At 45.1% G+C, this 25,948-nt stretch overlaps 1 protein-coding gene across 1 annotated transcript in view; it reads left to right on the top strand.

Annotated features, from left to right (window-relative positions):
• Positions 1–25,154, top strand: part of LOC116647109 — a 30,021-nt gene extending 4,867 nt beyond the window's left edge. The window contains exons 3-4 of the mRNA XM_032428241.1: positions 21,162–21,235; positions 25,026–25,154. Of these exons, the coding sequence (XP_032284132.1) occupies positions 21,162–21,235; positions 25,026–25,073 (122 nt within the window). The 3' untranslated portion in view covers positions 25,074–25,154. The remainder of the gene's footprint in view (positions 1–21,161; positions 21,236–25,025) is intronic.
• The last annotated feature ends 794 nt before the right edge of the window (positions 25,155–25,948 follow it).

The following is a 25,948-nucleotide window of genomic DNA, read 5'->3' as shown; positions in this document are numbered from 1 at the left end:
CGGGGATGCTGGGGGGCGGTTGGAGGAGTTGGGGGTGGGGTGCAGAGAGAGTGAGGGGGGCGGGGAGGGTCCGCAGCGGTTCTTCCTACTGAGGGGATGGCGGGGGGGGGGGGGGGGCGAATGGGGGTGGGGAGAGTGGGGGTTTCAGCTCCAGCGTGGAACCTAGGGAAGCCAGAGGATGGTTCTGTCACGTGGGTTGAGCCTTAGAAGGTGGATTTTCAGAACTGCAGGGTGTGACCTTTCCGCCTCGAAAAGCGTGAAATCCCTACAAGGTGCTGTTTGTTCTAGGTTCTGGGAGAGAGGTTTGTGCTTTCGAAGTTTCTCGTTCTCTTCCATTCCTTCTCTTTCTCTTCCATTCCAAGTGACCTCTTCTCAGCCGTCCAGGACTAGGTAGAGGTTTGCAAAGGAGCAAGGGAAGACTGTGTGTGGTTCGTGTTCAGTGCTATATTATTTTCTGCACTGGGGACTGTGCGAGTTTCTCAGGTTTGTTTGGATTGCCCTTTACAATAAAAACCCTGTGCCAGGGAGACCCCTTGGGAAAAGAAGAGCGAACAGGGTTTATAAAGGGGACTCCAGGTTTGGTTTTTTAATTTCCTGAAGGGCAAGAGATACGTCGTGTTAGCATTTTGCTTGGCTTTTAGAAGAGGTAATAATAGAATAAACGTATGTCTTTGCTGGAAGTCCCCTGTATTCGTTTAAATTATTCCATCGGGATTTTCTGAGCCCCCTTTGATTTGAATTTGGAACAAATCCAGTTTTCCTAATTGGAGCCATCATTTCGTAATTGCCTGTAATTCTTCCCTGGGTTATCAAATCTATGGCAAGCTTATAGAGCAGTAGGAATAATTTTTTTTTCGTTATCTTGATTAAGACAGTTTTAATGTAAATTTGATGTGAACATTTGCAGAATAGCATAAGTTTAAATTATGAATCCCTTGGAATTTTGCAAAGCCTTTCCCTCCCCAACTCATCTTCTCCAGGAACAGAACCCTCCCCATTCTTTACACTGAAGAAGCAAGGGCTTCTGGGATGGTAGCTCTGCCTTTGGAAACTCATGCTTGTATTTGCTTAAGAAGAGTACATACTAAAAAGGCATACGCCTTTAATGTGGTGAGGCTATACGTGCTTTCCCATTTTGGTTACATAAGGTTCCAATCTAGTCTTTACCTTCAGTCTTTAAAAATGGTTATTTAACATTTTTAAGAGCAAATATAATCTTTATGCAACAGGAAATTGGTCAGATAGGCCATGATTTGTACAAACCGCCTTGCAATAAGTATGTAGTCGAAGATTACCATATAGGATCTGTAACCATATATGGTTTTTAAAATTCTACGCTTCCATTCCCATATTGAATTTTTTGGAGAAGGAAAGCTTTTTTTTTTTTTTTTTTCAACCAAGTCTAGATTTTTGAGTGAAACTTTCAAAAAAATTTGTGTAAGATTCCTCTTGTATGATACCAGTGCACTGGAGCTAATTTAGTTATCTACCAAACGAATGGACCACTTAAATAATTACTTTGTTTACTGGAAATACTAAACTGGAAATAGAGATTCTGGTCTCAGATTGATGAAATGCATTTAAATAAGCACTATTAAATGCACCATTTCTAACATTACTGCGATACACATTCTTATTACAGGCAACAATGTAAAACTTATGCATTTAAAAATACAATTTAAGTCTGATTGTTTTCTCTCTTAGGAATAGAATGCTGAGAGTGGTAAAAAGAGGGAAACATGTTGATGGGTGGTGGAGACTTCAGTTTCTCCAGACAAGAGGAGTAAATGGATGTCTTTAGCCAGCTTTTTGAGAACCTCTTGTTTGCCCTGCAGGACTGGAGGGGGGGAAAAAAGAAGAAATCTCAGAAATTAATGAAAGTATGATCAAATATCTTTCTAAATAGTCTTAAAGATTTTGCTTATAGCCATTGGAAGAATAATTGGCAAATCAAGCCTTTGCATAAATTTGACCCTCACCCCTAAAGTTTTGACATTAAAAAAAAATAACAGTTTGTTGAAGGAATGGAAGCCAACCTTCAGAGGCCGATCCCTGTTTTTCTGCTCCCCACCTCCTGGTTCCCTTCTGCCCCACACCCCTCCCTTATCCCCCCTCTGGTGCCAGCAACGTTGGGAGTTGAACAAATGTTTGTGCTTGCTTGAACTTTAGGCCTTATCTATTTGGCTGCATTCCCCAACTTTTGCCTACGAAATTTTTTTGGTTAATTGAACTTTCCAGTTGTTTGGATTTAGGGTAAAAGGGAGTAGACTGTAATTATTTTCTCTTAAAAAGATCCTTTCTTTCAGCTCCTGCTGGACGAGAGCAAAGAAAGGTTCTTTTTTTTTTCTTTGTCAACGGAGTACTTAATTAAGCAGAATATATGACCATTCATTTATTCAACAAACATTTACTGAGCTGCTGCCTGTGTTGGAGGCTCTGTGCTAGGTGCAGGGATACATGGTGGTTAAGAAATGGCTCCCGCCTGTTGGGGCAGTTATTGAAACGAAAAACAGACCATGAATTTGTTTTGAATAATCAAGGGGTGTCCAGAGTCTTTGGGGCATTAACATAGCGCTTTATATACATTAAACATGCTTCAACCATGCGCACAGTGGAGTCATTGCTGGCCAGGGAAATATTCATGGTATGAATAGTACCTCACCTTCCCAACTAAGACATACTTTTTCATTTTGGGTAATAATATGGTTTATAAGTCATCTTTTTAAAAAAGATTTTATTTATTTATTTGAGAGAGAAAGAGCACAAGCAGGGAAGAGGGAGAGGAAGTAGCAGACTCCCCGCTAAGCAGAGAACCTGACATGGGCCTCGATCCCGGGACCCCGGGGTCATGACCTGAGCCGAAGGCAGATGCTTAACCGACTGAGCCACCCAGGCACCTGGTTTATAAGTTATCTTAAGGGTCTTAAGGCCTGTGGCCTTTTTTAGAAAAAGATACGTTTTATGTGAAGGACATAGGACATAGGAGACTTCCTGATTTAAGTTCCACACTTTATATCACCTCATGGAGCTGTGAGGAGACAGCGGCCAGGCCAGCATTCCTTCCCGTGACTTAAAATCATCTTCTGACAGCAGATGGGGCCAAACAAAATTATTCTGTGGTCAACTTTGGGTTATGGATAATGGATGATGGAACCCAGAAGAGTGAATGATACTGAAGGGTAGCTCTAGTAAACGTTCGCCCTCCTGCCGGGGTACCTCCTGAGATCTTTGTGCTTTGCCCTGTTTGTGGATAGTGCTAGACCAGTAGTTTTTAACTGGGGCGGTTTTGCACCGCCCCCCCCAAACGGGACATTGAACAATGTCTGGAGACATTTTTGGCTGTCATGAATCGGGATGCGGCATGCTGCTCATGTCTAGCAGGTGGATGCCAAGGATTTGGCTTCGACAGTCTGCATCACCTGGGGCAGCCCCCACAACAAAGAATTACCTGATCTGAAATGGCAGTTGTGCTGAGGTTGATGGAATTCCTTCTATGAGATGCAGTAAAACTAACTTCAGGCAGAGTAGAAAGCAGCAACAGCGTCTTGACGAGACATTGTGTTTGCTGAACTCACCCTACTAGTCTTAAAATTGACTAGTCCCAGTACGTCGACCTGAATAATTAAAAGGCCAGGCCCTTGTATACATTCTATATTCTTCTCCTCTTATACGTGAGGAACCAGGCTCAGAGAAGCAAAGTAACTTGCTTCAGGTCTTACGGCTGGTCAGGGTTGGAAGCAGACATCAAAAATAAGATCATCTTACTCCTCAAGAAGTTCATGGTTTCTGAGCACAACGTCGTTATCCCATCTCCCTTGTGGCGTGCTCCATTCAAAATCTTACTTAACAACATTAAAATTACTACATGTCCTATATACCATTGAGCTTGCTTGAGAGTAATTAAAACCGTGAACGTTAAATTTGATCATACTTGGAAGCGAGTGGCCGGGAGTAGGGGGAGAAAGGGAACTGACATTACTTGAAGGCCTGCTATAGTTCTAGAAAATACATTCATTGAATTTACACCCACTGTGTAATTTGATCCTCCCAGCAACTCTGCAGAGGAACGATGCGCATTTCACAGATGAGGTTAGGAAAGTAACTTGTCTAAGATTGCACAACTAAGTGGGAGAGTTGGGATTTGAACGTAAGTCCCATGACTAAGCCCCGGTGCCTTGCTGCTTTCTAAATCTTGCGGTCGGTGAAGGGGGGTGAGTTGAGCATGCTGTAGAAAGGTGAGTAACTGGTCCTGGATGAAAAGAGACTTCAGAGGTAACGTGTCATAGATGATGGATTATATTCAGGTAGAGAATGGGGAGGTGAATCACCGTATTTTCCTCCCCTGATGAGAATTAAAGTCAACAGGGAATTTGTTCTAGGGATCTACCCAAACTAAGCCTGTAATTGTCATTTAGGAGAACTTCATTTGCTATCTTTGCTATCTTACTTGAATTTTTCAAACACTGTTGTGATAACCATGACACATTGGAAGTTAGCTAATGGTGTTTATATTCTTTCTGCGGCTCACCTTCTACCTCTTGGGACTGTCTTGTAGAACTTAGTAATGACAGCATTTGGTTCTGTCATCTTTTTAAACAATTTAAACATTTGTTTTTGCTATGGAAGTTGTTTTTATAATAAACGTCATCAAACTCGTACTTGTGTTTTCCATATGAGGGGTGTGTTTTGTTTTGACAGCTAAATATTTATTTTAACTTTTGATGTGTTGTGTTTTCGAACATAACAAGAGGAAAAATAAAAAAACCAGCCCAATAGCAATCATATTTTGTCTGGCAAGCATTTTTTTTTTTTTTTTTTTTGGTGGGTAGAAGGAGGACTTCATGTTTCATTTCATTTACTTTAAATTGGAAAGGAATTTCAACCATGATTCTCAAGGGCCAGGATGCTGGGGGAAAAAAAAAGAAATGTTATTTAGATAAAATGCATGCTTTGATTTCCACATAGGTCTGGGAGCCATAGATTCTGATTATAATAATAATGTCGTGACTCGGACTGCAGCAATCAGCCACTGGGGTGATCAAGCCCTGGGTATGGGCACGCATCGTGATACGGATTTTGTACCTGCCCCCGCATGATTTTAGAGTAGACTTGAGAAATCTGATAAAACTTGCAAGAATGCACGAATCCTTTCAAAAATCCAACGTTTTCATGACAGTAGTGGTACTTTCTCATTGTAGGGAAGTTCAGAAAATACAGAAAAGCTTAAAGAAGAATAGAAAAATCAGTTATAACCCACCACCCATAAATTAGGTTTTTTTTGTATTTCTTTTTATTTTATTTTTTTTAATTTTTTATTGTTATGTTAATCCCCATACATTACATCATTAGTTTTTGATGTAGTGTTCCATGATTCATTGTTTGTGCATAACACCCAGTGCTCCATGCAGAACGTGCCCTCTTTAATACCCATCACCAGGCTAACCCATCCTCCCACCCCCCTCCCCTCTAGAACCCTCAGTTTGTTTTTCAGAGTCCATCGTCTCTCATGGTTCTTCTCCCCCTCCGATTTCCCCCCCTTCATTCTTCCCCTCCTGCTACATTCTTCTTCTTCTTTTTTTCTTTCTTAACATATATTGCATTATTTGTTTCAGAGGTACAGATCTGTGATTCAACAGTCTTGCACAATTCACAGCGCTCACCATAGCACATACCCTCCCCAGTGTCTATCACCCAGCCACCCCATCCCTCCCACCCCAACCCCCGTATTTCTTTTTAAAGGTGGACTTGAGCGAGTACACTGCAGAGAGTCCAACTTGCAAATGTAGCCTAAGTCGTTTTTTAAGAATTTTACCAAAAGGTTTTTTGAGTTACTATTGCATCTCTAGAGAGAAGTCATAGTCCTAAGGAGTGAAATGGGAACAGTGCTATGGAGTTGGAGAACGATCACATAAGCTCCTTAAAATTTCTCCTCCTCCAACTTGAGTGATAGAATTCCCACGCTAGAAAGGGCTGTCAGGACCCACTTCCCCTCCTTTTATGGATAAGTAAACTGAGGCTCACAGAGGTTGAGCATCTGCTTCCAGGTCATACAGCGTGTTAGTGTTGGAGTTCCGGTTTGAAGTTTTAGGTCCTCTGTACATGCGCAAGTTTTTTTTTTTTTTTTTAAAGATTTTATTTATTTATTTGACAGAGAGATAGAGAGCACAAGTAGGCAGAGTGGCAGGCAGAGGGAGAGGGAGAAGCAGGCTCTCCGCGGAGCAGGGAGCCCGACGTGGGGCTCGATCCCAGGACCCCGGGATCATGACCTGAGCCGAAGGCAGCCGTTTAACCGACTGAGCCACCCAGGCGCCCCCATGGGTAAGTTTTTATTTCCTAAATAAAAACTCTTCACAGTCACGAACTTTTTGTTGGCCTGTCCCTCAAAAGAACAGACTTTTATGGTGGAAGTATATTAACTATATTAAAGGATACCAAAAAGGCCAAGTATTTCCCAGTTTCAGAAAATGATCAAAACAGTTGGGAGTAGGGGCACCCGGCCAGCTCAGTCGGTAGAGCCTATGACTCTTGATCTTGGGGTTGTGAGTTCGAGCCCCACACCACGCGGAGAGAGGACTTAAAAAAAAAAATCTTTACAAAAAAAAAAAAAATCAGCTGGGAGCATTACAGGAATTTGTCCTCTTGTTTGCTTTATTGAAATTGAGTGTTAGTAGTGGGGAAGCTCTTTCATGCATCTAGCCCTCAGTTTAATTTCCCCTGGCCTATGGAGCGAGTACCAAGTACCTGTAGTCGCAGAAGTGAGCAATGACTTTATGAGAGTCTTTCCACATCGTAGTCTGGAAGACCACAGGGCTATTGTTTCATGAAATTTTTTTCCTTTATAAAATGGGATGTCTGTTCAAATTGTAGGAAGGAAATTTTAAAGATGGCACCTGCTTCCAGACTTCGGTAGGAAGTTAACAGAATTGTAGCAAATGCTGCCTAACACAGGCGCACAGAGTGGTGGTTGTAATGTGGCACTATGAAATCCGTCCGTAAGCTTCCCTCTCTTTCCTCCCCTACCCTTCTTCCTTTCTTCCTGTAGCTCGCTCTCTCCGCGTCTCCTTGGTCTGTGTGTCTCTCTCACTCTTGGGGTCACTCCCCTTTCAGTCCAGCAGACTCTCCCCATTTGCCTTTTCTGGGCTCAGCGTGTGGCCACATCGTCCCATTCATCCGACCCCACTCGCCAGTATTAGGGTTACCCCAACCCGGGCCGGGCAGGTATTTTCTGCCTGGCACGGCAGGGAAGCTGCTCTCCAGAGCGGGTGTGGGGTAAGGAGAGCTGGCGTCACTCAGTAGAGAAACGTCACCAGGAGACTAGAATTAAGCACACACTGCGTATGGAGATCACGCGGGCCGCATAGACACAGAAAGCCGCGAACACGACATCCTCCCTCGTCTACAGCCGGGGCCCCAGCAAAGCTACAGCTACATGAGATAATGAATATGGATTGGATATTCATTGCCAAGGGCTTACCATTTGAACAAATGAGAAAATTGTACCCTTGCCTAGGGGTGTGTTCTTAAGTCGTTTTTACTCCTGTTCCTCATTATTGCCTGCTAATGAGTATGTGCGTTGTCAGAGAGCAACCAGCTCTTCCTGGCGTCCTGGAGTACACCGTTATTTCTCTTCTGAAAAGGGCTTTTCCTCTGTATTGAAACCAGCGAGATTTGCTTGTGCTTCATTTTTGAACTGCCGTGGATCTAAAATGCACAGAAGATATACGTGCACTGGTTTTTAAATGTGGTGAAACCGCGAAAAAGAACACTCAAAATAAGTCTTTGTTGTCAGCACTTCAGTGCTAGTAGAATGCATATTTTATTTACCCCCATAAAAACTCTCTGCGTCTTACATATATTCCAAGCCAGAAACCGTTCCATATGCACCATAATCGCAAGAATTTGTAATAGTCACAAGGGTTTAAATTTACTTTTCAATACTAAGAAAATGATAGCTGGGAGTACACAGGTTTTATCGTCAAGGTGATTTTTGATGAGAGGACAAAACTAAAGTTCTGTATTTGATTAAGACTTGTTATTCGCTTTCAGTTTTCGGGTGTGGATAAGACGGCTTGACTCGGGCGCCTGGGTGGCTCAGTCGTTAAGCGTCTGCCTTCGGCTCAGGTCATGATCCCAGGGTCCTGGGATCGAGTCCCACATCGGGCTCCCTGCTCGGCGGAAAGCCTGCTTCTCCCTCTCCCACTCCCCCCTGCTTGTGTTCCTGCTCTGGCTATCTCTCTCTCTCTCTGTCAAATAAATACATAAAATCTTAAAAAAAAAAAAAAAAAAAAAGACGGCTTGACTCGTGTCACATTGGAAATGCGTGATTCATTAGGAAGACACCGAGGATTGGTTTTACACATCATTCTTGTTTGTGAAGCCCAGGCATAATCCATCACCTGCGCTATACGTGGCCGGATGAAGGCAAGTAACAGGTGTCTCCCCCCCCCCCCCCCCAGGTTTCTTAGAGACCAGAGAGTAGACACAGGCACATAGAGCAGCCATAAAGTCCAAACATTTTTTTTTTTTTTTAAGATTTTATTTATTTATTTGACACAGAGAGAGAGAGATCGCGAGAGCAGGAACACAAGCAAGGGGGAGTGGGAGAGGGAGAAGCAGGCTTCCCGCGGAGCAGGGAGCCCGATGCGGGGCTCGATCCCAGGACCCTGGGATCATGACCTGAGCCAAAGGCCGACGCTTAACGACTGAGCCACCCAGGCGCCCCAAGTCCAAACATTTCTGCATCGCTAAGCCATGGTAGTGGATTTAGAGATTTGAATTAACATGATTTTATGTTTTTCAACAGCTTCTAAGAAACAGCCTGTAAATAACTGTAGTTTCAAATACCTAAAATGATCAGTTCCTCAGCCAGGTAGCTTCTGGAAGCTAAGGGGACACTAAGTTCCTTGTCAGCGATTCTGCATCTCCAGATGCCAGGGTCAGTTCAAATTTTCAAATCCTAGGCCCTTCCCTTCTAGGCTACAAAAAAGCTCTGCCTCTTTTAAGGAAGGACCTGGGAAGGAATTGTGCAAGGTAGTAAGCACACCTAACCACGCGAAGGAAAGAAACCAAGCAGCCAACTATCTTATAGGAGGTGAACGTTTATACTTGCATCTACGGATAAAGCTGTCTGCCTTTGTTAGAGCCCCCTCCTTTTTTCCAGCTAGAGCCCCTTTTTTAATGTCAAATTTTTCTCTGCTTTATTAAGGAATGATCAACAAATTGCGTATGTTTAAAGGGTACCACATGATGATGTGGTGCACATGTACATTGTGGAATGATCGAGATAATTTAAAATCAACTTCATTGATTATCATTTATGGATGATAAAGTGCATCCACTTAAGGCATACAGTTTGATGAGTTTGGGCAGATGTATGCGCCCATGAAACCAGTGCCACCATCAGGAGGTAGGATATTTTTATCACTCCCCCAAAACTTTCCTTGTGCTCCTTTGGCCTTACATTCTTCTCTCTGCCCCCATCCTCAGGCAACCACTGATCTGCTTTGGTGTGAGAGCCACTTTGTAAGATTAGATTCCAGCCCAGAGAGAAACGATTCTGATAAAAACAGAAAAGTGGTCTGTGTTCTTCTAAAGTAGTTACCGTGAGCTGTCACATCCCCCAAGAACAGGACAAATAAAATAATTTGAATTTTGCTTCACACTTACAAAGTAAAAATGAAAAAAATGAGAGTAAATATTTTGCATCTCTATATACAGGAGTAAACAAACCCTATCCCTTGAGCCTTCCAGAAGGTTTCAGAGGGCATTTTTTGCGGGTGGAAGGCGTACCATCTTTCCACGCTTAGGTGCAAAGCAAGCTTTTAATATGTTAAACGTTGCCTTCCCATTGATGTATTGAGATGGAAGAATAATTAGGCAATTTCGGGGCCAGAGTACTGAGATGCAGTTTGTCCCTTCCTCCCTTACCCCCTCGAAAACAGTCTACATCACTGTTCTTCTCTGCATCTGGCTGGCGGTCTGTTTCATTGCCATCAGGCTGTCCAGCTAGTGTCCATCTGTCGCTCCTGCATGCCACTGCATCTGCCCTGTCCTGTCTTCCGCTCCCCATTTTCTTCTTCCTCGTCTTTTCCGTCTCCTGATGCTCCTGCTCTCACACTGCTCTGCTTTCTCATGACAAAGCTGTTTTTGTAAACCTCTCCAGACTGAGTTGCCAACAAGACTGACTAATTCCAACATGTCAGCTATCGTTTCAGAGGCTGTTTTTCTTACTTTCCGTTTTGTGGTCCAATCATTTCTCCAGACTCCTTTCAAGTTTGGGGCCGTGCTGGAGGTTTGAGAGTGGTGAACGGTTGGTTTTCAGATAATCAGAGGTGAATGTGTTTGTGGACTATGGGAGGGACAAACTTTGAAACCATGAATCATTAAAAAGAAGCAAATGGTTTACCTTATAATCCTATGAAACTTCCTTTTACAAAGCTAAAGCAATTACAATTGTCTTCGAGGTAAGGTAGGTGATTCATCGCTCCTCAGCATGTACTCTAAAGGGGAGAAAACCTTCAACGTTTGACAAAATCCATAGAATGCACAACACCAATGTAAACTATGGACTTTAAGGAATAATAAAGTGTGAATATTGGCTCATTGGTTATGACAAACGTGCTACGGTAATATAAAATATTAACCACGGAAATCGGGAGGGAGGTGTTGAGGGAAATGGAAACTGAACTTTCTGCTCAATTTCCCTGCAAACCTAAAACTGCCCCCAAAATCTATTTAAAAACCCTTTAAGATTCAGAAATACAAAGACTGTATCAGGCACTTTTTTACTGTTAACTTGCAGATACAAGTGCAGTGTGTGTTTTTCAGCGCTAGTAACTAAGAGAAGTGCTTCTCCCGGAGTGATGTAACTGGTATCCTGGGCCCCCTCCCCCCGCAAAGTGGAAGGGTGAGCTTCCAAGGGAGCGGCCCAGTTCCGCTGACCACTGGCTGGTTGCACAGTAGTTATTGGACAGGTCTGTGTGAGCATTGGGTTGGGCCTTGCTTTGTCCGCCACCATTGGGACATCATGCCATCTTTGTGTTGGAGAAGGGCCCTGGACTTAACATAATTCCCTGCCCTACAATCCCATGATTGCTTTTTTGACCCTGCACTTATGGTGTCATGAGCAACAGTGACAATTGGTGAGCTCACACCGACTCTGAGCCAATATCCTGGTCAGAGTTGGATTGCTTTGGGCCAAAGGCTATTGCATGGCTTGTGGTAGCATAAGACCCAACACCAGAACCTCTGTGCAGTTACTCATTGTGGCCAGCTCACCAGGAAGCCCGGGTGAGAAGATTAGGGTTTTTAAGGTCTTACTGTAATTGGTTTCTATATACTGAAACCGGGTGATTATTATGAGCAACTGCAAGTATGTGTTGCTTTCTTGAGTTGGCTGTAAAAACAGAGCATTCTAGGGCCGCCTGGCCAGCTCCGTTGATGGAGCGTGCAATTCTTGCTCTCGGAGTCATGAGCTCGAGCCCCATGTTGGGGATAGAGTTTACTTAAAAACGAAAACAAAACCACAGAACATTCTATGGCAGGTGGTAGTAAGCAGAGGTCAGGGGATGGGTTCTGAGAGGGGCATTGAGACTGAGGGAGACTAGAAGAGAAACAACTGATAAGACATCCAGGATTAGAACATAAATGAAGGTGATCACCCAAGGAATGGATACCTTAGGGATGTGGTTGATCATAGAATGTGTCCCATTGGGTCTGTGATTAGACCCAGAGTGAAAAACTCCAGAGTTGCCTGAAAAAATACGAATAAAGGGGACAGTTGGTTATAGAGCTCACCTATTTAAAACTTAGTTTACATATCAGAAGTAATTTTTTATGTATGGATCTGTTGTGTATACTTATCATTATACTTGTTATTAGATAAGCTCCATGTGGAGGCTGGGGGATTCCAGGTCAGCTGCCAGGATCGCAGGTTACTCTCTACCAGTGGTGACCAAATCGAGGCACGGCCAGCACACTCTTCGTGGTCACCCTCACCGTGGATACCGTGGCCTGCAGCTGACTTGATGGTACAGAAATCCCTGGCCGTCGTAGATGTGGCAAAAGCGACCATCCAACCACATCGTAACGTATTTGCATCGTAGGTATAGACAGGCTTGGCGAGTCTCGAGGCCTCCAGTCGTCTTGCTCCTCCCACTCAAACTGCGTGGAAATAGCTGGAAGGCCCGGGCAGGTGCTGTGGCCGGGGCATGCCAGGCACGCCTGTGACAACATCCTCTTGTCCCTTGCTGCTTGCCTGAGTGCTTCTCCCAGCCCTTTGGCCCCTCATCTCTTCCTTGCCCTCTGTCTGCTCTTCACCTGTAATTCCGTCCCTTGTGGATTTTCTGTTAAGGAACAAGGAGGACCTCAGCACGAAAGAGCTGGGGGACTGTTGGCCGAAGCATTCAAACTACGAGAGCAATGCCCTTCCCTAGGCGGGGTTTTTACTGCTACACTGGACTGTGAGCTGGACGACGGAGCCTAGGGGTACTTCCTAAGTGTTTTCTGACACGCAGCTCAAAAGTTGAATTGCGTCCCCTTCTAAAGTTCTCATTCCTTCCGCTTTTAAAGCCCCTGCCATTTTTCTTCGTGTGTTTATTCTTGTCCCTGTAGCAGATTCCAGCAGAGTGCACGCTGATGTGGAGGATTTACCCTGTGGCTAATTGATTGGAGCAGGGCTGCCCAGTTGCCCACGTGTGAGGAAACAGTTCACGGAGTGCCAGACCCAGCTTATAAAGTAGGAGCCAGAGAACGTCATAAAATGAAATCAGCAAATGTTTACTGAGCGCTTACTCTTATGTGCAAGGCACTTGGCTAAGCTTGCTAGATGCTGTGGAGAGTTATTAAAAACAAAAGTGATCTCTTCAAGCAAGAAACTTCCGTTCTAATTGGAGAAGTTGTTAGAGACACGGGAAGGGTGTGGTGGAGAGTATGGAACTGACGGGGAGGAGGAGAGAGCCGGGAGTCTTGACTTTCCTAGCCCAATTTTGCCAATCATGGAAGAGATTCCAGAAGATGGTACATTCTCTTTTGCCAAATGAAGTGTACCTACGATAGTTACTGTAGGATGTATACAGTACATACCTATACTATTACTGATTTTAACTGCTGACCACTATTCCTCCAGGTGGGGTCCTTGGACCATCAGCATCACCTGGGAGCTTGTTAGAAATGCAGATTCATGGGCCCACCGCAGACCTTCTGAATCAGAAACACTGGGAATGGGGCCCAGCACTTTGTGTTTTGACAACTCCCACTCCCCCTGGAGACCCTGCTGCCCACTAAACTTTCACAGCTACGGGTTAGAGGAATTTGGGGTAGTGGTTCTCAAATTTGGTTACACATCAGATTCATCTGAGGGAATTTGGTTGGGGGGGGCACCCAGCCGTCGCTAATGGTTCTGGTGTGAAGTGATGATGGGCCAAATTAGGATCATGGACTTGAGATTATAAGGAAGAGAAGAAGGTCTGGAGGCTCTTTTGCAGGACAAACAGACATGACTGGGTGATGGTTTGTGGGAGTGAGGGCAGTATTAGAATGTCTTTGGCCCAGTACTTCCTCTCAAACTTCTGAGACAGCCAGCACTCTCTAGATGCTTTTATCAGAATTGTCACATTCTGTGGATCTGTGCTCATCCTTTGTCCCTCATTGCTTTGAGTTAGGGAGCTGGTATTCCCCAGTGAGTTATGTAAAAGTACAGAACTGTAGTCACCCAGAAAGCTACCCACAGTCATCATGGCAGGGGAAACAATCCTGTTTCTTAACGAAAGAATGCTTGGAGTTGTGGGAAAGTTGTAAACTTGGCAATGACTAATTCGAGCCTATCAGTCAATTAAGTGAATTTTTATTTTATCATTTGTTTTATTTGGGAGCTGTTGTAATAGTCATTGAAGGGACATCAGTCTTCATATTTTTAAAACAAAACAGAAATACCATTGGACATTAGGGCAAAGGACAAGAATTTTAAGGTTTTACCTTTTGACTTTAGCAAATATTTGCCACTTCATTTTTCTTGCTGGATTTTGCCATTTGGTTTGTTTTGTTTTGCATTGTTCACATTTGTTCCTGATGCCTGATAATTTTAGTGTCCCCTTTTCTGTTATTGATGGCTTTTTTATTCTTAAGTATTCTTTTTTTTTAAGATGTTTATTTGAGAGAGAGAGCACAAGCAGGGGGAGCAGCAGAGGGAGAGGGAGAAGCAGACTCCCCGCTGAGAAGGGAACCTGATGCAGGGCTGGAGCCCTATGCAGGGCTCGATCCCACGACCCCGGCATCATGACCTGAGCCGAAGGCAGGCAGACGCTTAACCAACTGAGCCACCCAGGCGGCCCTATTCTTAAGTATTCTTGAAGTCTTATTATACTTTTTCATTTTCTACTTTATTCTCATCAAGCTCATTTACCAGCAATTATATGATGATATACACGGAAAAATAGCTCCAGTCTTTGTTGTTTCGTTTTTTAACCTTTCAACCCCCTTCACCCATTTCTTCCACCCTTAACCCCTGCTTCTAGCAACCATTGGTCTGTTCTCTATATCTATGAGCTTTTTTTTTTTTTTTGAAGATTCCACATATAGCATGTGAGATCATTTGGCATTTGTCTTTCTCTGACTTACTGCACTCAGCACAATGCCCTCGAGCTCCATCCCCGTCATTGCAAGTGGCAGGATTCCGATCTTTTTATTTAATGGCTGAGTAATATTCCATGGTGCATCTATGCCACATTTTCTTTATCCCATGTCTTGGTTGTTGTACATGATGCTGCAATGACCGTTGGGGTGCAGATACCTTTTCAAGTTCGTGTTTTCATTTTCTTTGGATAAATACCCAGCATTGGGATTGCTGGATCAGATGATAGCTCCATTTTTAATTTTTTGAGGACCCTCCATACTGTTTTCCACAGGGGCTGCACCAATTTACATTCCCGCCCACAGCACACAAGGGGGCCCTTTTATCCACATCCCCACCAACACTTGTTTTTTCTTGTCTTTTTCCTAATGGCCAGTCCACCTGCCCTTCTGGTGAAAGCTCACTGTTGTTTGGATTTGCATTTCCCTGATGATGAGTGGTGTTGAGCGTCTTTTTATGTATCTGTTGGCCATTTGGACGTCTTCTTTGGGAAAATGTCTATTGAGATCTCCTGCCCATCTTTTAATTGGATTGTTTGGTTTTGGCCCTGAAGTTGTGGGAGTGCTTTCTGTAACGGATATGAGCCCCCATTGGATATATGATTCGCACATATTTTCTCCCATTCAGTAGATTGCCTTTTTGTTTTGTTGATGGTTTCCTTTGCTGTGCTCAAGCATTTTAGTATGATGTAGTCCCACTTGTTTGTTTATTTATTTATTTTGTTTTTAAGATTTTATTTATTTATTTGGGAGAGCGAGAGTGCACAAGCAGGGGGGAGCGGCAGAGGGAGAAAGAGAAGCAGGCTCCCCGCTGAGTGGGGAGCCTGATGGAGGGCTCAATCCCACGACCCTGGGATCATGACCTGAGCCAAAGGCGCCCCTATTTTTGTTTATGTTGCAAAAGTATTCTTTTTTTTTTTTTAAGATTTTATTTATTCATTTGACAGAGACACAGCGAGAGAGGGAACACAAGCAGGGGGAGTGGGAGAGGGAGAAGCAGGCTTCCCGCCAAGCAGGGAGCCTGACGCGGGGCTCGATCCCAGGACCCTGGGATCATGACCTGAGCTGAAGGCAGACGCTCAACGACTGAGCCACCCAGGCGCCCCGCAAAAGTATTCTTAATGTTTTTACTACCCCAGTCAAAAAACAAACATATATTTTTATTTAATATTCCCTCCTTTATGAGCAAAAATTTCTTTAAATTTGCATGCAGAAATAGCCCCACGGAAAGAGCTTTTTAGTGTTTATTTGAGTCATGGTGGGGGCACTGCTCACCTTTCCACCTTTTGTTGGTTTATAGGTCATGCTATATCCGGAAGGAAAGGCACCCTTCCTTACCTAGTTTGGCAACCTATAAAAACAAATTCAATATTTTAAAGTGTTAATGTGTATTTCAATATAAGGTTTAAAAATGGCTCATCGCTCTAACTTTGGTAAAGCTGTACACTTTTTAGTTTTCTGAAGGAACTAAAAATCTAGGGAAAGGATCTAGAGTGATCACAATTTTAAACGTGTAGTGTTATCTAGTGGATATCTTTTAAAAATATAAGCTAGCTTTTCTGAAACTGAATAAGGATCAAACCTTTCTCTTTCCAAATTGTGAAGAATAATGGTGAGCCCAGCCTAACGTGTAGACTTGTTGAATCACTGTGTTGTACACGTGAAACTAGTGTAACATTGTGTGTCAACTAGACTCAGAAAATAAAAATAAATTAATAGAAATAAAAATAAAGTGGGGCGCCTGGGTGTCTCGGTTGGTTAAGCACCTGACTCTTTGAGTACGGCTCAGGTCATGATCTCTCAGGGTCGTGAGATTGAGTCCCGTGGCGTGGAACCTGCTTAGGATTCTCTCTCTCCCTCCTCCTACCACCATTCCCTCACTCTCCCTCTCTCTGTAAAAAAAACCCAGCTAGACATAGTTAAAAAAATAAAAAAAATAGGGGCGCCTGGGTGGCTCAGTTGTTAGGCGTCTGCCTTTGGCTCGGGTCGTGATCCCAAGGTCCTGGGATCAAGACCCACATCGGGCTCCCCGCACCGCGGGGAAGCCTGCTTCTCCCTCTCCTACTCCCCCTGCTTGTGTTCCCTTTCTCGCTATGTCTCTCTCTGTCGAATAAATAAATAAAATCTTTAAAAAATAAATAAATAAAATAAATAAATAAAATAAAAAAATAATAAAGTTACAATAGCACTCCCCTACAATGGACTACCAGACAGCCATTTAAAAATGAGGCAGTTCTGTATATACCAATATGGAATGATCTTCAAAATAAATTGATAAGTAAAACAAAGAAAAAATTGTGAAGAATATTATGATTATATCATATAAAATGAAGATTAGAAACTTGTGTGGAGTAAATAAATGATCTTCCAGAGTATGTTTTGTGATATACTCTATACTAAATCCTAATATAAAAACACAAAATTAGATTTTATTGCATTTCTGTAACGTAATATCCTTTCGGTTTTTGTTTATTTATTAAGTTAATATGTTGTTAGAGATCTGATGATGTTACAGATCTTGATTATGTTGAAATTACCACAAATGAGGCATCTTTCTTCTGTGTTTATTTTTACCAATAAATTATTTTGCTGAATGAGAGCCAGTTTATCAGTTCTTCTGCTAAAGGAAACGAGCCCGTGGCCAACTTATTTGTATTTATTGCATTTATGGTAACATTTTTTTTTTAAAGATTTTATTTATTTATTTATTTGACAGAGAGAGTGATAGCGAGAGCAGGAACACAAGCGGGGGGAGTGGGAGAGGGAGAAGCAGACTTCCTGTCGAGCAGGGAGCCCGATGTGGGACTCGATCCCAGGACCCTGGGGTCATGACCTGAGCCGAAGGCAGACGCTTAACGACTGAGCCACCCAGGCGCCCTATGGTAACATTTAAAATGTGTTTTGAACGGCACATATGCCAGTGTGAGCACCTGAATAAAGGTAGGAAAAATGAGACGTCTGAGCTGCCCGTTGCCATGCTAAGTGTACCTGATGAAGACATTTGGGGTTCACCGCTCTTCGGTTTCTTAGGTAAGAGAGAATAGTCTGAAGAGCATGATTAAGGAACAGTTACCATGACAATCACATTTCAGAGAATTTAGAGGAGACAATGAATCTATGGGGCTCATCCGTTTTGATTGATTCAACTGGTCTTTTAGGTTCATTCAAACAGCTGCTGGCTCTGGATTTTCTTTTTCCACATAATTCACCCAGTTGCCTGGTGATTTGGGGATCGTTTAAGCTTGGCTGTCAGTAGCGATGGGGTCACCACTGTCTGTGACCCCGATAAACTATTGTTAAACCTGAAGGAGAATGATTACATATGTTCAGTGTCACTAGAACATAGCTGCTGGCTTCTTCTGGAATCATATAAATGGTTTGCCTAATTCCACTTATTAATTTTGTCAGGGTGGGATGAGAGGAACACGATTTATTTTAAAGCATGACTAACCCTAAAGTGTTTGGGTTTGACTTCGCTGTCATCACATTTTACCCAGTGTGTTTGGCAGTGGTTTTTATTCTTTGACTTGTGCACAGTCGTCAACGCAATTTGTATGATGTCTGTTCAGAGGCACGGTCACACCGCGGATCAGGAGGGGTACCCAACTCCCACCTGCCACGAGTGTCTTCAGCCTCCCCGCCCCGACTCCCATGCTCAGGGGGCCACACTAGCCCCGGCAGTAAAGTGAGGCGGAGATACAGATGCTGGTGAAATCTCAGTGCACGTTGTTCTTGCCCTTGGCGGTCTAGTGCTTGATAGGGAAAGCATGAATTGTGGCTCTGCTAACTCGGGGGCGGGGGGGGGGGAGGCCCAAGGGGGACCCCAGTGTGAGAACTCTGCCTGCTCAGCCTTTGGGCCTTTCTCTCTTCTGCCCTCTGGAGGGTGTGTGGGGACATGACATGCAAGGATTCCCTACGGAAAGGAGAACCGGGGTCTTGGGGTGGTTGCTAGAAGACCGGCCTTTTGCCCCTCCCCCGCCCACCTCTCAGAGCCTGAACTTGTGGGAGGTTGGGGAGCAGACCGAGAAGGCAGGAAAGGTCCTGGCAGGGCTGTTAGGGAAGAAGCTCTTCCGCTTCTTTAAGCTCAGAACCGATTCCCTCGGGTAGAGCCCAGTGTGTATCGAATCCCATCTCCAGGAAAAATCCATTCCGGAAGGGGGAGTAGAATGAAATAGTGTATTAAGGCTAGTGTGGGATGGATTCGGGGTCGAAGTTTACGTTGGGTTGAATGTGAACAGGGGCGTATTTGGTGCCAAGTGTTTGTGGCAGCGCCTGAAATCGTTACCCGAATTTGATACCATTTTTATTTTTTTTAAAGATTTTATTTATTTATTTGACAGAGAGAGAGAGAGACAGAGAGGGAACACAAGCAGGGGGAGTGGGAGAGGGAGAAGCAGGCCCCCCGCGGAGCAGGGATCCCGATGCGGGGCTCGATCCCAGGACCCCGGGATCATGACCTGAGCCGAAGGCAGACGCTTAACGACTGAGCCACCCAGGCGCCCTGAGTTTGATACCATTTTTAGGGTGCGCCTGTGATCCTGGGGGTGATCCTGGCCTGTCTCCTGTTCAGTGAGCGCCCCGTCCGGGTGAGGCGCTGCCCTCCTGCCTACCAGCTGCTCTGTGAGATAGCTGCCCATTATGAGGCTCAGAGGTTGTACAGCGGGTGGGAGGCAGGGCCGGTGTTTGAGCCCAGGCAGTCTGACTCTGGCGCCCTCGTCTGAACAGCTGTGCCATGCTGCACTCGCACCCCAGTTGCATGAAAGGGTGTGGCACCTTCTAGAAACAGTGAGTTCCGTGCAAATGGGTTGTGGGTAGTGGGAAAGGAGACGGGGTGAAGCCTTTTCTGTATATGTTTCCGTGCCCTGCTAAGTAGGGTCAGGAAAGAGAGGTGGGGTTTCTGGGCCTGCCCCCAAGACAGAGACACTTCAGGGTCCGTAGGACGGACGACACACAACCTGAAACAAGTAACACATATTCATATGACAGAATGTGAAAATGCCAGCTCTAGGTAAATAGAGGTGGGAAGGGGACTAGAAGTTGTTTCTTTGAAGTCCGTCCCTTTCAGACATTTGCTTTTGAAAACTAGCTCTTGGCCGCTTGGCTTTTGATCTGGGAGACAAGAACCTGTCCCTGTAGTCAGCACCCTTGTCGGTCCTGAGTGGGCAAGAGTTGTCTTCAATGTGACACTTGTCATTAAGATCTCTACACAGATGAACCCGTCGGCCTGTTGAACTAACTGGACCAGCTCCTTCTTTTCCAGTACACTGAACGCTTTTAAAACTCTCTAACCCCTGCTTGTTGGGGGAGCAACCCAGAAGTGGTTGGTTGGGGGCGGGAGGTGGGCATTCATGAGCCTGGTTATAATCCATGGTTTGTTTGCCCTGCCTCGTTCCATAGATACTTCTTTTAAAAAAAAACAAAACTTATTTGTTTATTTTAGAGAGAGAGTGCAGGGGAGGAGCAGAGGGAGAGGGAGAGAGAGCCCCGCATCAGTCAGGCTCCCCCCCCATCTCGATCTCACAACCCAAGCCAAAACCAAGAATCAGAGGCTTAGCCGACTGCACCACCCAGACACCGCTCCACAGATGCTTTCTGAGAGTCTCCTGTGTGTCCATCAGACACTGTTCCAGGCATGGAGATAGAGCAGGGAACAGAACAGATGGGGGGCCCTACTCTCAGGGAGCCATCTTTTCCTCAGATCTCACTTGCTCATGTCCATTTCACAGTTGATGTAAAGGCGCTCTCGGTCTGTGTTTCAGGATATCACACACCTCCTTTTGCCTTAGCCCCAGCCGGCCCTTCTGAATGGGGTGGGGGGCGGGGGTAAGGCAGCGAGGTGCCTCTGGGGGGGGGGGGCGACGTGTCAGGGGACTGTCTTCGCTTGGGTGACGGGAAAAGCACAGGGCACACCTGTTTCCTAGTGATGCGAGCCCTCCGCCCCCGGCAGGGATGAGCCTGCTCGCCTGCCCGTATCCTAATGCCATTGTTGATTGGAGATAACTTCAGTGGTCACGCGGCACCTCGTCTCCATGGCAACACCTCTAAATATTCCTCTGGTGACTTGTGCTCTACATTCTGCCTGGATCCGAGCCCTCCTGTGGCAAAATATTCTAAAGATGTTAAAAGAGGGGGAAAAAAAGGCTCAACTAATAAGTCTATTCTAAACGACTGAGTCATTTGTTTTGATTACCCGGGTGATTGCCAAATGTTAATTTAAAACTGAAATAGGCCATGAGCTCACTGTGCTAACAATGCTGAGTGTTTGAGCTAATACAGCCTGATAATGAGGGGGCCAGATCCACCGCCTGGTGCGAATGTTAGATGATAAACAGACAGTGGGGAAATATGTGGAACGTCTTGGCAGTTTAACTTTGAGGGTTGTAAATACAAAGTAGAAGGTGTTAACTGTGAGGCATTTCAAAGGAAGTAGATTTTGGGGTGTTTTGGTTTTGTTTTGTTTTGTTTTAGAATTTCTTAACTTTTCTTCTGAAAAGGTAATTTTGCGTCTTGCTTCTCATTTTTTCCTGACTTAGGCGCATTGGAAGTTGTTGTCCACTGTGTCCAGCCCTTGCTGACTACATCCCAGTCTCCACACGTCCAGCGTGAGGTAAGTTTCACTGATCGTCACAAATTCGAACACTGATCTTCGTGATGTTGGGGTCGACAGTGTAAAAAAAAAAAAAAAGCTTTATTTGTATAGTAGACTGAAGAGGATTCATTTTAATTGATCCAACCAATATCCCTGCTTGTCCTACATATTAGCTCTCTGGGGAAGGTCTTTTCGAGGGGGGGAAAGAAATCTCATTTGCTTTTAATTTGGGGGCACGGAAAGTGAATGTGCCAAGCACAAGAGAGCTGTTAGAAGGTCTGCCTGAGAATCAAGAGGTGCTCATGCCCCAGCGTGGACAGTAGGGAGCAGGAAAGCTCCGCGGAGCGGTAGGGGCATCGAGGGAAGAGATTGCTGCCCAGGCGACCACGTGAGAGGATCGGGCCGACCCAGTCAGCTGTCCGGGGTGCAAGGAGCCAAGGTGTGCGCTGGTCCTGCAAGATCCGGGGTAGGAACTCCCGAGAGGGCTTCCGTGGGGTTACGTCAGTGGGGGCCAGCACGTTGTTTGCAGATTGGAACCGAGGTTCAGAGCGCTGGGCAACCCTTTCACTTAGCAAACGTCCTCAGTCGTCTTCGTTTAGCCACAGGGCTGATGACGAACTCTGGGATGATTTAGGGTTACTGTGCCCTCCCGGAGAGGCGGGGCATTCGCCTTTGCAAATCTCAAAGATGGTTCATCCAGGCGTTTTTGGTTTTGCCTCCCCGCCCCCCATGCTCAGTCTCACGTTCGATGTGGGTCGTTGATTTCGGTGAGGGTAGAGGCTCGCGAGCTGGCCGTCGTTTCCCTGACACCGACTTGCTGTAGAATTCTTCACACGTTTTGAAATATATATATATATATTCATACCTTAAAGGATAAAAAACATAGGACAGATTTTTAGGACCGTTTAATCTGATTTTTGTCAGTTTCCTCAATTACGTGGAAGCTGGAAGATCTTCCCAGGGCCCGGGGCTTCCAACTGGCCCAAAGACAAAAGCGTCGGCAGCTTCTCAGCCACGAACGTTCTCGACTCTGCCCTCCGAGGGTCTCGGCCGTGCCGTGGCTGTCGTCTGTAGCCTTTACCTAAAAGGGTAGTTTTCAAACTTTCTCTTTTATAATGATAGAAACCGGTCTTCAAATAAAATCTTAGGCCTTCCCCCAGTAGAGAACACCAGAGCAGAACCGTGACTCTCACCGTCCTCCGAGGAGCCCGAGGGCAGCCGGGAGCACGGTGCTCTCTGTCTGAGGAGCAGACGGTGCAGCTCTGTGCCCCCCCCCCCGCCCCCCGCCAACAGCCCTTGCCTCTCTTTTCCCGGAGCAACAGAGACTAGATTGTTTAAGGAGGGCCACAGAAGGGCACAGCCCATCGACTTCGTTGGCCCTCTACAACTCCGACAGACACACTTCATCAGTAGAAAGCTTCCACAGAACCTGTGCGTGTTCTCAGAAGGAAACCTTTTCACTGGAGGCTTTTGAGTACATACTCAAAGCGCTTTTGTGATACTAAACCACCCCCGTGACATCTTTAATTTAACCAAAACTTAGCATCTGTGGGTTTCCTTTTAGAGCAGTGAGTTTCTCCGGTGACTCGATGGAATCTGTTGCATGCCGTTTCCCTGTGGCGGGAATCTATAGGCCTGACGGGAAGCAGTGCAGTGGTCACGATGCAGCTCTATCTTGTGACCTTCCTTCACTCCTCGTCCTGATTGGTTCATCCCCCCAGCCCTACTGAGTACTAGGCCAGGAGCGTAGGCCCACGTGAGCGGGTCGGGCCGACCCAGTCAGCTGTCCGGGGTGCAGGGAGCCAAGGTGTGCGCTGCCCCTGCAAGATCCCCTGCAAGTGGGCCAAAGACAAAGAATACTACACTTTGGTCTCACACTCTTCAAGTATAGGCCATCCCTTGATGCTTTTCCTGTTTGCAGATGGGGAAGCCGAAAGTTGATTTTCCTTTTTAATTAAATTGCCCAATATTGAGTAGGCCCGGATGGGTTCAAGGGGGCAGATCAAAGTCCCTGTCGCCAGTCTGCTCTCTGAGCCTGTGATTTATGCCACCTCCGGCAAGGCATGTGCAAATAATGAAGTCTGCAAGCACGGTGCTGGGGACACAGCTGTGCCTGGAACCCAGTGCCCCCAAAATGAAAGCAAATGTAAATTGCGTATTCACACCACATTGTTTAAGTTTGCTCGGAACAATTGAATGGTTTAAGAAAATGGGGGTTTTGCAGTTTTCACGTTGAGGGTATTTTGTTTTTTAAATAATAATAGGTCCCAACTTATGTTTAATACAGCATTTTCACAGGTCAACTTAATCATTCAAGAATTTGAAATTATTTCATTTGGCCACCTTTTAATTATGGAATTACTTGGAATGAAAACTTCAACCCAACATAATTCTTTTTTTTTTTTAAACTTTTTATTTATTTATTTATTCGTTTGTTGATTCATTGATTCATTCATTCGTTGGTTCGTTGAAGTCATCTCTGCACCCAGCGTGGGGCTCGAACTCACAACCACGAGATCAAGAGTCGCATACTCTTCTGCCTGAGCCAGCCAGGTGCCCCGAACCCAACATAATTGTTAACACACCCATGAGCTGGGTATTCTATGTATTTGTTTCTGTAGCAGTGACAATGTAGCGAATGAATTAAACATGTATTTCACATCTAGGAAATATTTGTATCACTGACATATGGTCACTTTCGTTATTGATTTGGCAGTTTGTAATATTTAAAATATAATTTGTAATATTAAAATGTAAAATTTAAAATACAGTAGTCGTCGTGGTTTGGTTTGTACCATTTATATTGATGTGACCTCTCTTCTTGGTGACCAGCAAGTAAGCATGAAAACCAGCACAGATGGGTTACACAAGCTTAAAGAATTTGGAAATCATCAGTCTGGAGCCAAGGTCTCAAACTGGTGGGCTGAATCTGGCACACAGAGGTGTTCTTTTAAAATTTTAAGTGAATTGCCAGCATTTAAAAATTGAGAGATTTCACATGTTTTAAAAACCCAGACTTTCAGCTTCTTTTGAAATATCGGAAGATCTGGCAACATCGAGCCTGCATTCCTGTTGGGCAACACTCGGCGGCAGAGCCGAGTAGCTACTGTTGTCTTCAGATGGAAGGCGAGCTCTGAAATTTGCCATAGCCCCCACCACTCTCTTACCTCCTCGACCCCAAGGACAGGGGTCGGTGGCCGTTATCTGAGTGTTTTACTCATTTTTAAGACCTGCTTGGCTCTTAGAGGCATGTAAGATTTCAACCTCCGGTCTAGATGAAGTTGAGGCTCCAGACGGAGAGCCATCCTTTCAAAGTATTAGCTTTTAATTTTCAGGTACATGATGTTGGGTGATACTCATTTTAACTTAAGGGCATGCATTAAGAGAGTTGAGGATTGGGGCGCCTGGCTGGTTTGGTCAGTAGAGCGTGTGACTCTTATCTTGGGGTCGTGAGTCCAAGCCCCACGTTGGGTGTGGAAATGACTTCCCAAAAAAGGGTTGAGGGTAAACATTTGAGGAGAGAGCTACCTTCTGATGGTGTCTGATTAAGAAGAAGGAGCATTAACAGAGTTTGGGGGATTCCTGTGCTCTTTCCCCCCGCTTTTCTCAGACTTTCACACGTGGATTCTAACACGGGAGGTCTGGGGAAGGGCCTGAGATTGCCCAGTTCCAATAAGCACTGGATTGTACCACTGCTAGTCTGAGGACCCACGTCCCTTTGAATAGCAAGGGGACTCAAACCTAAAGAAATCCTAAGAAAAAGCAGTCGTGCAGTGATGTTTCTACATGTCTTTTTCTTTGGCCCTAGAAAGAGAAGGAGATCTTGGACAGGCTATTTGTGGTTGAATCTTCATAGGTAAACCTGAGTTCACTTCAAATTCACTCCACCAGTAGGGTAAGTTTAGAAAGTCAGTTATTTTTTTTTTAAGATTGATTTATTGGGGGGTGCCTGGGTGGCTCAGTTGGTTAAGCATCTGCCTTCGGCTCAGGTCATTATCCCAGGGTCCTGGGATCGAGCCCCGCATCGGGCTCCCTGCTCGGCGGGAAGCCTGCTGCTCCCACTCCCACTCCCCCTGCTTGTGTTCCCTCTCTCGCTGTCTCTCTGTCAAATAAATAAATAAAATCTTAAAAAAAAAAGATTATTTTATTGGGGCGCCTGGGTGGCTCAGTCGGTTAAGTGGCTGCCTTTGGCTCAGGTCGTGATCCCAGGGTCCTGGGATCGAGCCCCACATCGGGCTGCCTGCTCCTACTTCTTCCTCTGCTCCTCACCTCACTCACTCTCATTTTCTCGCTCTTTCTCAAATAAATAAATAAAAATCTTCTGAAGATTTATTTATTTGAGGTGTGGGGGGGAGAGGTAGGGAGGGGCAGAAGGAGAGGGAGAGAGAGAATCCCAAGCCGACTCCCCACTGAGTGTGGAGCCCGATGTGGGGCTCGATCTCACAACTCGGAGATCATGACCTGAGCTGAAATTAAGAGCTGGATGCTCAACCGGCTGAGCCACCTAGGTGCCCCAAAAGTCCATTATTTTTAATACAACATAGCCATGTAAAAGATAAATTTTTATTTTAGAGATTTTTTTTTCATTTTATTTATTCATGAGAGACAGAGAGAGAGAGAGAGGCAGAGGGAGGAGTAGGCTCCCAAGGAGCAGGGAGCCCGATGCGGGACTCGATCCCAGGACCCTGGGATCATGACCTGAGCTGAAGGCAGACGCTTAACCATCTGAGC

This window comes from Phoca vitulina, unplaced genomic scaffold, assembly GCF_004348235.1.
Source record: "Phoca vitulina isolate PV1807 unplaced genomic scaffold, GSC_HSeal_1.0 scaffold39, whole genome shotgun sequence".
Classification (NCBI taxonomy): domain Eukaryota; kingdom Metazoa; phylum Chordata; class Mammalia; order Carnivora; family Phocidae; genus Phoca; species Phoca vitulina.
The sequence above is the reverse complement of the archived record's forward strand: the minus strand, read 5'-3'. Positions and strand labels throughout refer to the sequence as shown.